Genomic DNA, 14280 nt, shown 5'->3' with positions numbered 1-14280 from the left:
TATCCCCATATCCCCTCCCTCTTGATCCTCCGTCCCACCCCCCCATCCCACCCCTCTAGGTCACCACGGAGCACCGAGCTGAGCTCCCTGTGCTATGCAGCAGCTTCCCACTAGCTAGCTATTTTACACATGGTAGTGTATATATGTCAACGCTACTCTCTCAGTTGACTGTAGGGCTTTTTAAAAGTCACTTAAAACATAGAAATGTTTCACAAAGGGTCCTAAAATGTAAAAGAGGAAAGAAATACCTTAAGTGTTACCATGACTATTTTAAAATACACTTTTTATCTTGGAATAATTTTAGATTTGCAGAAAAGTTGCTAATACAGAACACAGAGTACACATACACCCCTTCCAGCTTCCCCCATGATTAACATCTTACATTACCATTGTACATTTGTCAAAATTAAGAAACTGACATTGGAACATTAGTAATCAAACTAGAGACTATATTTGGATTTCACCAGGTTTTCCATTTATGTTCTTTTTCTGTTTCAGGATCCCATAGAGGGTACCACATTGTATTTAGTTGTGATGTCTCCCCAGTCTCCTCTTGTCTGTGACAGTTTCTCATTTTTTCACTGTTTTCTCGAGCTTAACTGTCTTGAGAAATACTAGCCAGATATCCTGTAGAGTGTTCTCCAATCTGGGTTTTTCTGATGTTTTTGTCATGTTTTGACTGGGGTTATATTATGAATATTTTAAAGTGAAAGAAAAAAGAAAAGTAATCCAAAAAAAGTTATAAAGAAAACAGTCCTAGCACTTTTTTTACATGAATCTCATGTAAAAAATGTCATTAATTCAACAAAAATTTATTAAGCACCCACTATGTGCCAGGCACTGTTCTAGGCACAGAAGATACATTAAGGAAACTAGTCTAGAGTGAATGGTCATGAAAGGCCTCTTTGAGAAACTGACATTTGAGAGGTCCAAATAACAAGATGGAACTAGATAAGGGCAAAGATTTGGGGGAAGAACATTTCAGGGAAAGGGAATAACAAGCCAAAGTCTCTGTAGCAGAGGTAAACTTGATGTATATTAAAAGCTTCAATAAAAGCAGAGTGGCTTGGTCACTGGTGTAAGAGGAAGAGGATAGATGAGATGAACAAGGCAGACAGGGCTGGATTACATTGGGTTTTATAGGCCATGGCAAGGAATATGGATTTTATGCTGAGTGAGATGGGAATTCTTTGAAAGTTTCAACTAAGAGAAAGACATAATCTGATATATTTTTAAAAGATGATTCTGGATGCTGTGTGGAGTAGAAATTGTTGGGGGATAAAGTAGAAATCAGGAGCCAGGAGTTAGGAGACAAATGCTGTAGTCCAGGCAAGAAACATGGTGATTGCAATGAGATGGGCAGCAGTAGATATAAAGAGAAGTGGTTGGATTGGGATATATTTCAGAGGAGGTAGCAACAGCACATAGTAATGAATTGAATGTAAGATCAAGATTCTCAAGTTTTTGGCTTGATAGACTGAGGATGGTGTAATCTGTTGAGGTGGGGAGAACTGACAGAGCAAATGTTGCAGGAGGTATAGGTGGGGGAGACTTGGAAATCAAATGTTTTATTTAGGTCAAGTTAAATCTGAGATATTTTGAGTTATTGAAAAAGTAGATGGATATATGAGTTTGGAGCCCATGGGAGAAGTCAGGGCTGGAGACATAAAATCTATATATAAAATAAACAAACAGGGCTTCCCTGGTGGCGCAGTGGTTGAGAGTCCGCCTGCTGATATAGGGGACACCGGTTCGTGCCCCGGGCCGGGAGGATCCCACATACCGTGGAGCGGCTGGGCCCGTGGGCCATGGCCGCTGAGCCTGAGCGTCCGGAGCCTGTGCTCCGCAGCGGGAGAGGCCACAATAGTGAGAGGCCCGCGTACCGCAAAAAAAAATAAAAAAAAATAAAAAATAAACAAACACATAAATATGTAATATCAGTAACTTTATTTACTAGGAAGAGTAGCCATACATCCCTGTTTGTTCATTTATTTATTAATCAATTCATGCATTCATATACTTATTCCACAAATGTTTATTGTATACCTACCAACATATCAGGCTCTAGTACAGTCATGCCAATGGCATCTAAAGAGAAGAGTGTGCAGCCAGAGAAGGTGGGTCATGGCAAGAAAATACTAAAACTTTTAAAAATATTGATTTTTATCTAAAAACAGAAAAAAGTCTTTCAAATATTTAATATATAGATCGACACTGCCATCTCACTTCTAATGAATGAAAAGTGTGAGTTAGGCATCGTGGAGAATAATTTGGAGATTTCTTCATTTTCTTTGTTTTAATATATTGTGATTTCTTCCAGTTTATGTGTGCTGGGTTAAGTAGATTTACCAATTACATTATTATTATTATTATTATTATTATTATTTTTTCTTTTTTGCAGCTCCGGACACGCAGGCTCAGCGGCCATGGCTCACGGGTCCAGCTGCTCCACGATATGTGGGTTCTTCCCGGACCGGGGCACGAACCCATGTCCCCTGCATCGGCAGGCAGACTCTCAACCACTGTGCCACCAGGGAAGCCCACCAATTACATTATTATTTCATTAAATTAACCCCCACGAAAATGGAAGTAGCTAAAAAAGATTTCTGGAAAGAAAACATGAGTTGGAGATAATAAAGCAGGCCTAAGCAAAAAGATGACGATAGAGATGACACATCTGCTGCTAGCGTGAGCTCTACAGAAGCCATCTTATTAACTAGTGGGCATGACATTTTGAAATCAGAGATCTGGAAATATTTCCATTATGTGATTTTGATGCAAAATGACGTATGTGTGCTAACCAAGGCTGGGACTACAGTGAGCAAGTGAGGCATTCACCTCGCACACGGAATTTAAGGGGATGCCCCAAAGCAGCAATCAAGATAAATATCTAAATGCAATATTTTAAAAAGTCAAAATTAATGCAAAAACCTATGATAAACAAAATATCAAAATTTTAAGTAAAGACAAGGTCAGTACTCTTAAAAAAAACCTTATACATGTACACTAAAACTTGAAGACAGAATTTTGCAACTTGTTAAAAGAAATCTTCCAGGCAATGCATTCCAAAGAGTTTTGAAAATATATAACAATGCAACTTCTTCTGGCTGACATCAGGGAAGATAGAAAGTTACTAGCTGAGTTTCAACAAAAACTTTTCATGGTTGGTGGACGGAGGTGATAAAAATGGATACTTGCATTAGAAGAGCAGCCAAAGATGTACTTCTTCCATTAGGATCTAAATATCTTTGTAAGTTATCTTTTTCAGGTTATGACAGCCGTTAAAACAAAGTACAGAAATAACCTGAACGTTGAATCACACATTTTAATAACCATTTCATAAAGTATTACAGATTTTTAAAACCACTGAAACCTAGTCAATCATATTGCTTCCATTAAATATTTTTAGCAAGAATAACAAGGATTTTTAAAAAGACAATTAATATAGAAAATAACTCTTACAGTTACTTTAAATGTTTATTTCATCTTCATCCTTTTTACGCTTTAAAAATGCTTTATGTCATACACAACAGGAACACAACAGGACGTGTATATAACTTACATCAGTATACAGACTTTTTTTTTGTAATAGGGAAGTGCAATCAAAAAAAGTTTGGAGAGCACAGGTACAGGTAGTTAATGCCGTGGGTGTTAGGAAAGTGGCAGGATTATATTATCTCAGCGTGCTGTAGAATCGCTGTACCACGGAAGTCTTCGTGAAGGACACCGCACCAGGTTTTCATAAACGGAGGTTTGAGGAATGAGCAGGATTTAGAAAAATAACTATTGCAAAATTTGTTGCCTATAAAACAGAGCACAGTGCTTACTGCCAGAGGAGATTAAAGTACTCTAAAAACACTTTTAAAAGGAGATCCTAGGTCCAAACTGCAGCCCTGCTCTCTGAAGCTATCTCAGCCCCAGACTTGAACCTGTCGGAGAAGGAAGTTCCCCGAAATGGCCCAGGAGAGTGCAGCTCTGAAGGAGGGGGACTGGAGGGAGAGTGATACCACTTTTCCGAGCCATGGGCTGTCCCCTCCCCTAGCAGGAGGCCAGCCGTGAGGTCCCTTGAGCTGTGCCCTCGGGAGGGTGGGGAGAGGGGAAAAGAAAACGCAGTCCTTTCTGGCTGGGACCGTGTCTGAGCGCAGAGGCCAGGGGGCGGGGGAGGGGGGGGGTCTGTGAAGAGGGGATGAGTTCAGGTGCTTTTCTAACGGGGAGGGAGAGCAGTGTTGGTAATAGGGCCAGAGGAGCGGCTTTAGGCTCGAGTCTCTTCCTGGTGGGCAGGGAGTCCGAAGAACCCAGGAAGGCATGGAGGACCCTAAGGCCTGGTCCTTTCCTTGACGGCAGAGGGAATCCCGAGATGGACAGTCCAGAAACCCCCTCCGGAAAGCATTTTCTTGGCCGCTCAACTAACTTTATACATCCCGAGGCTAAGAGCTGAGGTAATTAGATGCGAGCGACAGCTGTCTCGGCACCTTGGGCGCCAGGCACCTGGCTTGGAGCCCGACAGCCCGAATTCTCGCGAGAACGGCAGCCGCCATTTTTCCATTGATTGCGGCGGGCTGGGGGAGGGGCCGACGACGAAGGCGGCTGCGGCGGCGACGACGGCGGAGCCTTGGGTCGGTGTCTGCGCGCTGGTGTCTGAGGCCCAGGCTGAGGCCTCCTCGGTAGCCCGAGCGCAGGCGGTGGTGAGGATGACGGCCGCTGCCGTTTTCTCCTGAGCTAGAGCCGCCGCTACCCTCCCCCTCCGCCGGCAGGGCGGAGAGGAGCGGCCGGAGTCTGAGCGATGGTGCCCGGCGAGGAGAACCAACTGGTCCCGAAGGAGGTGAGGGGCCAGCGGAGGAGGCTAGGCCCGAGGCCTGCGGCCGCTCTAGGCAGCGCAGGCCGAGGCGAGGGGCCGGCTGCGGGCCCAGCTCGTGGGCCGGCCCGCCTGTGGGGGAAGGAGGTGTTGGGGGTGCGTGGTGGGTGCGGCGAGCAATTGGGAGACCCGACTGGGTCTAGGGGGCCGGGGAGCGGAGACCTCTCCCCTTGGGTTTCTGGGGCTGGACAAATAAAGGAGCGCACTGGAAGGAATCGGGTCCTGCTTTGGGGGAGAAGGTGGCTTCTCAAGTAGTTATTTAACACGTTGAGCCAAGGTAGAGAGGTGATTTCAAAGAAAACATTCTGCAACACTGGCTGACGGGCACGACAGGGTGACGGTGCTGCTTCTGGTTTTGACAGTGGCAGTGTATAGCTTTCAGGGCTCGTGAAATCTACACCCAGCTTGAGCTTCGTGGGAGGGCAGTTAACTGCTACGACTTTTTTGAACAACTGTTTCTTACTTGGTAGTACTATGGGCCTGCCTAAATGGGGCTTCCCAATGATCGATGAAAAGTAGTAAATGCGACTTCCACGTAAAGGTAAGAGATAGCGAAGCATTACCATATGGAGAGCTGAATTACTTTTTGTAGTTGGGCTGTGTACGCCAGTTTGGGTGACTTCTTAAATTCTTAAAAGCAAGTGATATGAGAAGGCTTGACTTCTTGGCTTCTCTTGAATAGTAGGAGAGGATTAATGGTAGAATCCAGCACTGGCCAGGGAATTTCAACATATTAATAGTATCTCTGTTGGCTTTATAAATATCTTCAGGGTATCCAAACGTGTATTTTTAACTGGTTGATCATCAGGCGAATGCTTTGGATTTTTAGTTCTCATATACCTTAAATAGAGGCAAGTGTCCGTTGAAATTAGCTATGTTGGATCTTGATATTTCTGAGTGATGTTCTTAAAAATTCTTCTTTTTTTTTTTTTTTTTTTTGCCTTTTTTGGCTGCTTTATAGCAATTTGTTGCTACTTGACCAAGCTCCGACACTGCAAAAGTGTTATTGGAGTTGTGTATGTATGATATGAATATTTCCCCAACATTATCAGATGATTGTTTTGCAAGGACAGTTTTTTTTTAAACTAAGTTATCATGTGTCAGTATTTATTCATCAAGCACCACCAACTCTGCAAAGCAGGTAAACAGATGAGTTAATCAGAATTCTTGCCGTGGGAGCTTTTAAGGCTACTAAGGAAGGTAACACTAGTATTCGTTGAACTCCAAGTAAGGACTAGGTACTTTTCTACAAAGGTAACTCTCATGCAGGGATGGAAGTGATAGGTGCTATGAGAGATATAAAAATGAATTTTCTTTTAGAGCTACATAGTGCTGGTTTTCATTCCTATGAAAAGCAAAGTTAGTCCTTTCTTTATTTTTTTAATTAATTAATTTATTTATGACTGCATTGGGTCAGGCTTTCTCTAGTTGTGGTGAACGGGTTACTCTTCCTTGTGGTGTGTGAGCTTCACATGGTGGTGGCTTCTCTTGTTGCCTAGGCGCGCATGGGCTCTAGGCGCGCGGGCTCAGTAGTTGTGGCTCGTGGGCTCTAGAGCGCAGGCTCAGTAGTGTGGCTCACGGGCTTAGTTGCTCTGCGATATGTGGCATCTTCCAGGACCAGGGCTCGAACCCATGTCCCCTGCATTGGCAGGCGGATTCTTAACCACTGCGCCACTAGGGAAGTCCCCTTTCTTAATTTTTTGACCATTAGAAAATATAATATAGGTGGAACTTTGCTTTAAGAAAGCCCAATATTAGGTTTATTTCCCTAATAATTTGATTTATAGAAAACATGGTATAAATAAACACTTTCACAGGAACATACCTGAAATGCTGCCTTTACCTTTTGGATTTTAAAGATTAAACGCCTCTCCTTTAAGACTAACTCCCTTACCTGAGGCTTCAAACTCATCCCCACTTACAACATTTTTTTTTTTTTTCCCCTACTCTTTCTGGACCACATGCCTTTATTTTCTGTTCCCTAGACTCATCTTCAGTCTTTTCTTTTTCCCTGACTCCTTTTTTGATTCCTGGAAACTTGCACAGTACTCTCAAATCTCAAAAGTCTGTCACTTTTTTAGCTAGCTAAGTAATTCATTCTTTTTTGATGGCCATACTTCTCTTCTTGAATTCTTGCCTGCTTCTCTTCCTTGAATTTTCTTTTGCATTTGATACTTAAAAAAAATTCCTTGATTTTAGTAATACTGTACTTTGGGGCCTTTTGCCCCTGCCTGTTTGTACTATCTGACCACTCATTTAGTCAATCTCTTTCTCTTTTTTCCTGTGTCCTTAATTGTCACTTTCGTCTCATCTTTGTCATCCCTTGTCTGGTCTTTTTCAGTAGGAGTAGAATTATATAGTGCTAAAGCTGAGAGAACACATAGTGATCATTTAGTAACTTATACCCCTTCACTTCTATAGATGAGGAAATGAGGGCCAGAAGATTGAAAGTGACTTGTTCAGGGTCACATAATGAGTAAATAAATGACAGAGCTAGGACTAGAACTCACATCCCCTTGATTATACTCTGTTTTACACATCCCTTCATGGAACCTAGAAGCTCCGTAAAAGTAGTATGTAACTCTCTAAGTCCATTTACTATGTGAAAATAAATTACAGAATTTTAAAATGTCTTACTTCTGTTCTACTGGCTTATTACCAACAATTTGGCGGGCTTTTCTTTTTTAGAGAACCTCTGACACTAGATTTAGATATTCGTTAAATGTGTGCATCCATGTGTGTGCACATGTGTGTGTGTGTTGTTGAACGAATAATATGTTATTCTGGTCCCTGAAGCTCAAGGACAAGTGTACCTTAGAGGACTGCTGAAGAAGGCAGCTTAGTGTCATGCAGGGCTTGGCAAACTAGTCCCTGGGCCAAATTCAGCCCACAGCCTGTTTTGTTTGGCCCATGAGTTAAGAATGATTTTTACATTTTCAAATTGTTGAAAAAAAATCAAAATAATAAAAATAATCTGTGACACATGGAAGTATATGATATTTAGATTTCAGTATTCATAAATAAAGTTTTATTGAAACACATTGATGCCCATTTATTTACTATTATCTATGGCTGTAGCAGAATTGTGTAGTTGATACAGATGCTGTATGCAGGATAAGTTTGAAACTATTTAGCTTGGTGTTCAATGCCTAGTACACTTTGATTCTGGCCACAGTCTGCCCTTTCAGCTTATCTCTTCTTCCTCAAAACAAGTTTTTAATGCAGCCAAACAGGTTTTTCTCTGACTTGCTTTTCACTTCTATTTGTGCTAACTCTTCTTTCCTACTTCTGCCCACTGGTACAGAACATTCATACACATCTTTCCCTCAGTACCTCATATCTCATTTATTCTAAAAAGCCTTTTCTGACCGTTTAACCTTAAGGATTTCTCCTTCTTAGAAGACTTTTATATATGAATAGAATTCATTTGGCAATTAATAAATAGTGCTTTGTGACATCTATTATGGTCTCAGACTGTATTTTATTATTATTCATTATGGATTTCTTGACAGCAGAGATCTTTGTGTGTGTCTGTCTCTTTCTCTCTCTCTCTGTTTTTTTTTTTGGTATGTATTATAGGTCTAAGACAGTGTCCTTTCTGAAGGACAGTGATCTTCAGTAATATTCATTGATATGGTTACAGGGTTGCAAGGAAACTTAAGAGTTCTAACCAATTTCCCCTGCTTGGATATTTTCCACAACATCCTTGGCAAACTGTTTTCCAGCCTTTGCTTGAATACCTTCATGACATCTCTGATAACATCTTTGTCTTAGAAGAGATCTGTTTTAAGTTTTTGAGTTGAGAGAAGTCTAGATCTCTGTAGCTGCCATCTTTTGATAGTTGCCCCTGAACAACAGAGAAATCTTAAATCATTTTGCATAGGACAGCTTTTTCTCATTGTTGAAGAGGGGGGAGGGGAGGAGGACTGAGCATCCTCAGTTCTTTGTTTCTCAGTTGCTTTCTTTTAGACATAATCCAGTGTTTTTAATATTTCTCCTAATTGTTGTACCCAGAGGAGAGCAAAGTGAGTGTGGTCTGTTCTTTGTGGTAAATAACAAAGCATTTCACCTCACTTTTTCACTCTACTATATGTCTTTGAATTGTTTTATATTGATGTTGACTTTGAGATCTCTTTTAATGTCATTCCACTTTCATTTATTGCATCATTGTTTTTATTATTCTGTTTCCTTAGAAGGATTTGTGACATTAATATTTGTTGTGTACTCACTGTACGTTACTGTATGCTGCCATATAGGGAATATTTAGATAAAATTATTTTTTCCTCAAGTATTTTATAGTATAATTAAGGATAAAAGGTACATATTACTAATAGTTTTAAAATAATACTTTCACTGCAATACTTAAAGTGGCGTCCAAGGAGTATATAAATGTAGAAAGGACAGAAAAATGAAAGAAAAAGAATATGTAGTTCCATATCTCAGTAGATTTTTTTCTGCCTCTCTTTTCCATATAATAAACACTACTTCTATCTGGAACTAATGATGATAATAATAACCAAAATTTATTGAGCATTTATTATATGTCACATACTGTTGTATGTGCTTTGTGTGTATTAACTCATTTGAACTTCACAATGACCTCATAACTATATCAGGGCCGTTAATATTGAGAGCCCTCAAAACATTAAAACAACTTGTTTTTCATCTCTATTGTCTGTTTTTTTAAAAAAATAAATTCAATTAATAAATATTATGGAACATGTCAAATGAGTATTCTTTTAATTTGTATGGCTTCAAACTTTGATTGTAATTTACACATTTATATCTACAGCCCTGACCTCTCTTCTAGTTTCGGATTTCCACCTGCATACTGGATATCTCTACTTGGTTGTACTTGGACCTACAGATTAAATATGTGTAATATCAACCTCATTTCTCTTTCCTCTCTTCTCATGTCCTCCTCCCAGCATAATTCTTTCTTTGTATTCTCTTGTTCAGTTAGTGTCATCATCATCTGTTTATTTGCTTAAGTTGGAACATTTTTTTGACTCCTCCTTTTTCCTTTTTTCCATATATAGTTAAATCGTCACTTGAAAAATATCTCTTGTATCCTTACCTTTCTCTTCGTGGCTCTGCCTCTATTTTCTCATTCAAATGTAGCCCTTTTAAATGGTCTGTGTTCTTCTAGGCTCTTTTCTTTCGTAACCGTCCTCACCACAACAGCCATTACTTTCTAAAACACATGACATTATGACTTACCTGTTTTAAAGTTTATAATTATTACCCTCTGATTGCAAATTGAATACTAGGTAATATTAATAAACACTATGCACCAGAGACTGTGCTAAACAATTTACACACTTACTTAATATCTATAAAGCCCTTTAAGCATCTCTTATCTTTCATTATGTATTTTATAGATAGAAAGTAAGGCTTAAAGAGTAAGTAACTTGGGCTTCCCTGGTGGCGCCGTGGTTAAGAATCCGCCTGCCAATGCAGGGGACACGGGTTCGAGCCCTGGTCCAGGAAGATTCCACATGCCGTGGAGCAACTAAGCCCATGCGCCACAACTACTGAGCCTGTGCTCTAGAGCCCGCATGCCACAACTACTGAGCCCACGTGCCACAACTACTGAAGCCCACGCGCCTGGAGCCCGTGCTCCACAACAAGAGAAGGCACCGCAATGAGAAGCCTGTGCACCCCAACAAAGAGTAGCCCCTGCTCGCCGCAACTAGAGAAAGCCCACGCACAGCAATGAAGACCCAACGCAGCCAAAAAAAAAAGAGTAAGTAACTTATTCAAAGTTGTATAGCTGTTTGTTTCTAAGTCATTGTGGCCTTAATCAGTAGGAAAGTCCTTCATAATGTAGCCTCAATTGATTTGTTTTTTAAAATTAATTTTTGTCAAAAGTTATACGTGCACATATTGAAAAGAGTTGAATAACTCTGCTCTGCAGATTCTCCCTCCCCTTCATTTTGGGCTCTCCGGAGGCAACCACTTGCTACTCATTCTTTTGATATTTATCTCCATATTTCAAAATAGTATGCCTGTAGTTTTCCCTCGTGATTTTTTCAGTTGAATGGATCGTCTACGGACTTCCCACAATGGAAGATTCGGTTTACCACTATCCCCAAACACAGACACACTTCTCAATTCTGCCCAATCCTTCCAATATTGTCATATTGCAAGTTGTTTGGATACATCAAGTTTCAAAGTTTATATCAATGTCACTGTATTCATAGTTGAGCCTTGTAGTTTATTGTGATGATTTTTCCTTCCTGTACAGTATTTTGTTTTCCATGAGTTAATATTTTCTAAGAATTTGCTTTTGCTTTGTTTTCTATGTATTTATCATTAATTTAACCAAGTGGTTCTCAATTGGGGGCAACCGAGAGGATATTGGCTATGTTGGGTAGGTGAGGGAGGGCAGGAGTGTGCTACTGATATCTAGCGAGCAGAAGCCAGCTATGCTGCCAAGCATCATCCTGCACTGCACTGGACCGCCTCCCACGACAAAGAATTATGTGGTCCAAAATGTCAATAAAAACTCTGATTTAGTCCAAACTCTCAAGTGTATGAGTCTTCTCCTTATGTTTACAACTACCAATTTTTTGATGAATTTTCTTGAATTGCAGCTGCTGTCTTAGATTTGCCTTTACAATCATTTTAGAAGTTTCCGTCAGGTCTCTCTTGTATTAGAGCTCCTGGTTCTGTATCTGATGTCTTCATCTTTCTTTGTGTTCTCATTTTGGAGGACCACTTTCAATAGCTTTCTGGATGGGCTATAATTTTTTCAAGACTTCACATGTCTGAAAATGTTTCTACCCTCTTGCTTTATAGATAGTTTGGCTGGGCAGAGAATTCTCAGTCAGAAATAATTTTCTCTCAGAACTTTGAATACATTGCTCCATTGCCATATTGTTTTCAGTATTGCTGTTGAGACATCAGATGCCTAGAAGATTTTTTAATTAATTAATTAATTAATTTTTGGCTGCGCTGGGTCTTCGCTGCTGTGTGCGGGCTTTCTCTGGTTGCCGTGAGCAGGGCCTGCTCTTCGTTTCGGTGTGCAGGCTTCTCATTGCCATGGCTTCTCTCTGCCACGGTTTCTCTCGTTGCAGAACACGGGCTCTAGGTGCGCGGGCTTCAGTAGTTGCAGCACGCGGGCTCAGTAGTTGTGACGCACAGGCTTAGTTGCTCCGCGGCATGTGGGATCTTCCCGGACCAGGGATCGAACCTGTGTCCCCTGCATTGGCAGGCAGATTCTTAACCACTGCACTACCAGGGAAGTCCCTGCCTAGATGATTTTGAATATTACTTTTCCTCTCTGGAAGCCTGGAGAACCTTTTCCCCTAGAGTTCTGAAATTCCTGTATTATGTGTACAGGTCTGTTTTTCTCCACTTCTCCTGGGTTCAGGGTAGTCTTATTCAATCTGATATTTGTCTCATCAGTTCTGGGAAATTTTCTTAAGTCATTTCTTTTGTTTCTTCCCCTTCGTTTTCTCTGTTCTCTCTCTTGAATTCCTATTATTTAGGTAATGGGTCTACTATCTTGGTTTCTCTAATTTTCTTCTGTTTACCTCTATTTTCCATTTCTTTTCCTTTTTCCTCTGTTTTCTGGGAGATTTTTCTCAATTTTATCTTCTGATTCTTCTACTAAGGTTTTATTTCTGCTATCGTGTTTATAATTTCCAAGTACTCTTTTTTTTCTGAAAAAGTTTTAATATATCCTGATATATCCTGTTTTTGATATCCTATTTGTTTTATGGATGCAGTGTCTTATCTCTCTTAGGAAATTATTGATACTTCTCTGCATATTCTCTCTTTTCTCCAAATTTCCTTTTTCTGTTTGTTTGCTTTGGGCTTTGTCTTTCATATTAGATGCTTTTTTTAGATGTCTGGTATTCCTTGGAACTCAATGCTTATTTAGAAGAGGGGCCTTAAAAAGCTGAATGGAAGCTCTGCCAGTGGGTAATTATGGTTTTCCCTGTACTTTAGATATGTGTGGTTAATTTCCTTGTAGACTCCCAGTGACACGTTTTTCCCTTGTGCTGAATTGATTTCCCAGAAAAGATCTCTGATCTTTTGCTTGGAGAGAACAAGCTTGGGAGCTGAGTAGGAAACGGGGTTGTGGGTTTCATCATAAAGTACATGAATACCGTTTCATTTAATTCTCCAGTTTTCAGTGTGGCAGCCCTCAAATTTGATTGCACCTGGCATCCTCTAGTCCAGAGATACCTTGTTTTATGCTCTTCTGAGATTGCTTAGTCTTTTGCCCGGAAGGGTCAAAGAGTAAAAGAGAGAGGATCTGGGAGTTCTGAGTGCTTCTTAAGCAGACTTTAATCTCTTATTCTAGCTTGGACTTCACTCTTGCTCCCAGAGTATCGGAAACTGCTAGTTCCTGAGCCTTTTCTGGTTTTTTTCCCCTTTTTCTTTTTAAATTTTTATAGAAAGCTTGAAAAAAGAATACACAGAGTTCCCATATACCTGTCACCAAGCTTCTCCTCATGGTAACATATTTTATAACCACAGAACACTTATCAAAAGTAAGAAATTAACTTTAGTACAATACTATTAACTATACTACAGAATTTATTCAGATTTGACCAGTTTTCCACTAATGTTTCTTTTTATTCCAAGATCCAAATTCAGAGTCCCACATTGAATTTTGTTGTCATGTCTCCTTAGTTTCCTCTTATCTGTGACAATTTCTCAGACTTTCCTTCTCTTTCATGACCTTGACATTTTGAGCAGCACTAGTCATTTTTGCAGAATCGGCCTCAATTTGGGTTTGTCTGATATTTTCTCATGATTAGATTGAGGTTATTAAAGAGAAGGCTGTCACAGAAGTGATATGTCCTTCTCTGTGCATCATTTGGCGGGGGGCGGGGGGGGGGGACATGATGCTGATGTGTCCTACTGTGATGTTAACCTTTGATCACTTGGTTCAGGTGATTCTGCTAGGTTTCTCCACTGTAAAGTTACTATTTTCCTCTTTAATAATTGCTAACTACTTTGAGACCATGCAGATATCCTGTTTCAGCTTAAACTTCTGCCCAATAGTTTTAGCATGCATTTATAGATCTTGTTACTGTTGCATTCTAATAGTGATTTTCTGTTTCCCTCATTATTTCTACATTTATTAATTGGAATTCTTTTGTGAGGAAGAGTTGTCCCTTCTCCCACATTTATTTACTTAATTATTTATTTATGTCAGTATAGACTTAAGATATTTATTTTATTCTTTCGATTATAACCCCAAACTATTGTTATTTATTTTGTTGCTCAAATTGTTCCAGTCTTGGCCAGGGGGAGCTCTTTCTGGTTGGCATCTGTGCTCATCCTTGCCTTTTGAGCACTTCTGTACTTTGTGGCACCACATAAAGCTTCAACCCATCTTATACTTGCCCTGCCCCAACCCTGCAATCAACCACTTCTCCAGAGAGTTTAGGGGTCTTTTGGTATAA

The 14280-nt window shown here is 40.2% G+C and overlaps 1 protein-coding gene across 4 annotated transcripts in view; it reads left to right on the top strand.

The window, feature by feature from the left end:
• Positions 1 to 4559: 4559 nt before the first annotated feature.
• USP47 (ubiquitin specific peptidase 47) overlaps positions 4560 to 14280 on the top strand; it is a 123407-nt gene continuing 113686 nt past the window's right edge. For all 4 annotated transcript variants that reach the window (XM_030831406.2, XM_070046142.1, XM_030831405.2 and 1 more), the window contains exon 1: positions 4560 to 4822. In XM_030831406.2, the coding sequence (XP_030687266.1) occupies positions 4784 to 4822 (39 nt within the window). In that variant the 5' untranslated portion in view covers positions 4560 to 4783. The remainder of the gene's footprint in view (positions 4823 to 14280) is intronic.

This window comes from Globicephala melas, chromosome 8, assembly GCF_963455315.2.
Source record: "Globicephala melas chromosome 8, mGloMel1.2, whole genome shotgun sequence".
NCBI lineage: Eukaryota > Metazoa > Chordata > Mammalia > Artiodactyla > Delphinidae > Globicephala > Globicephala melas.
Note: the sequence above shows the minus strand (reverse complement) of the source record. Positions and strands in the feature narration are given on the sequence as shown.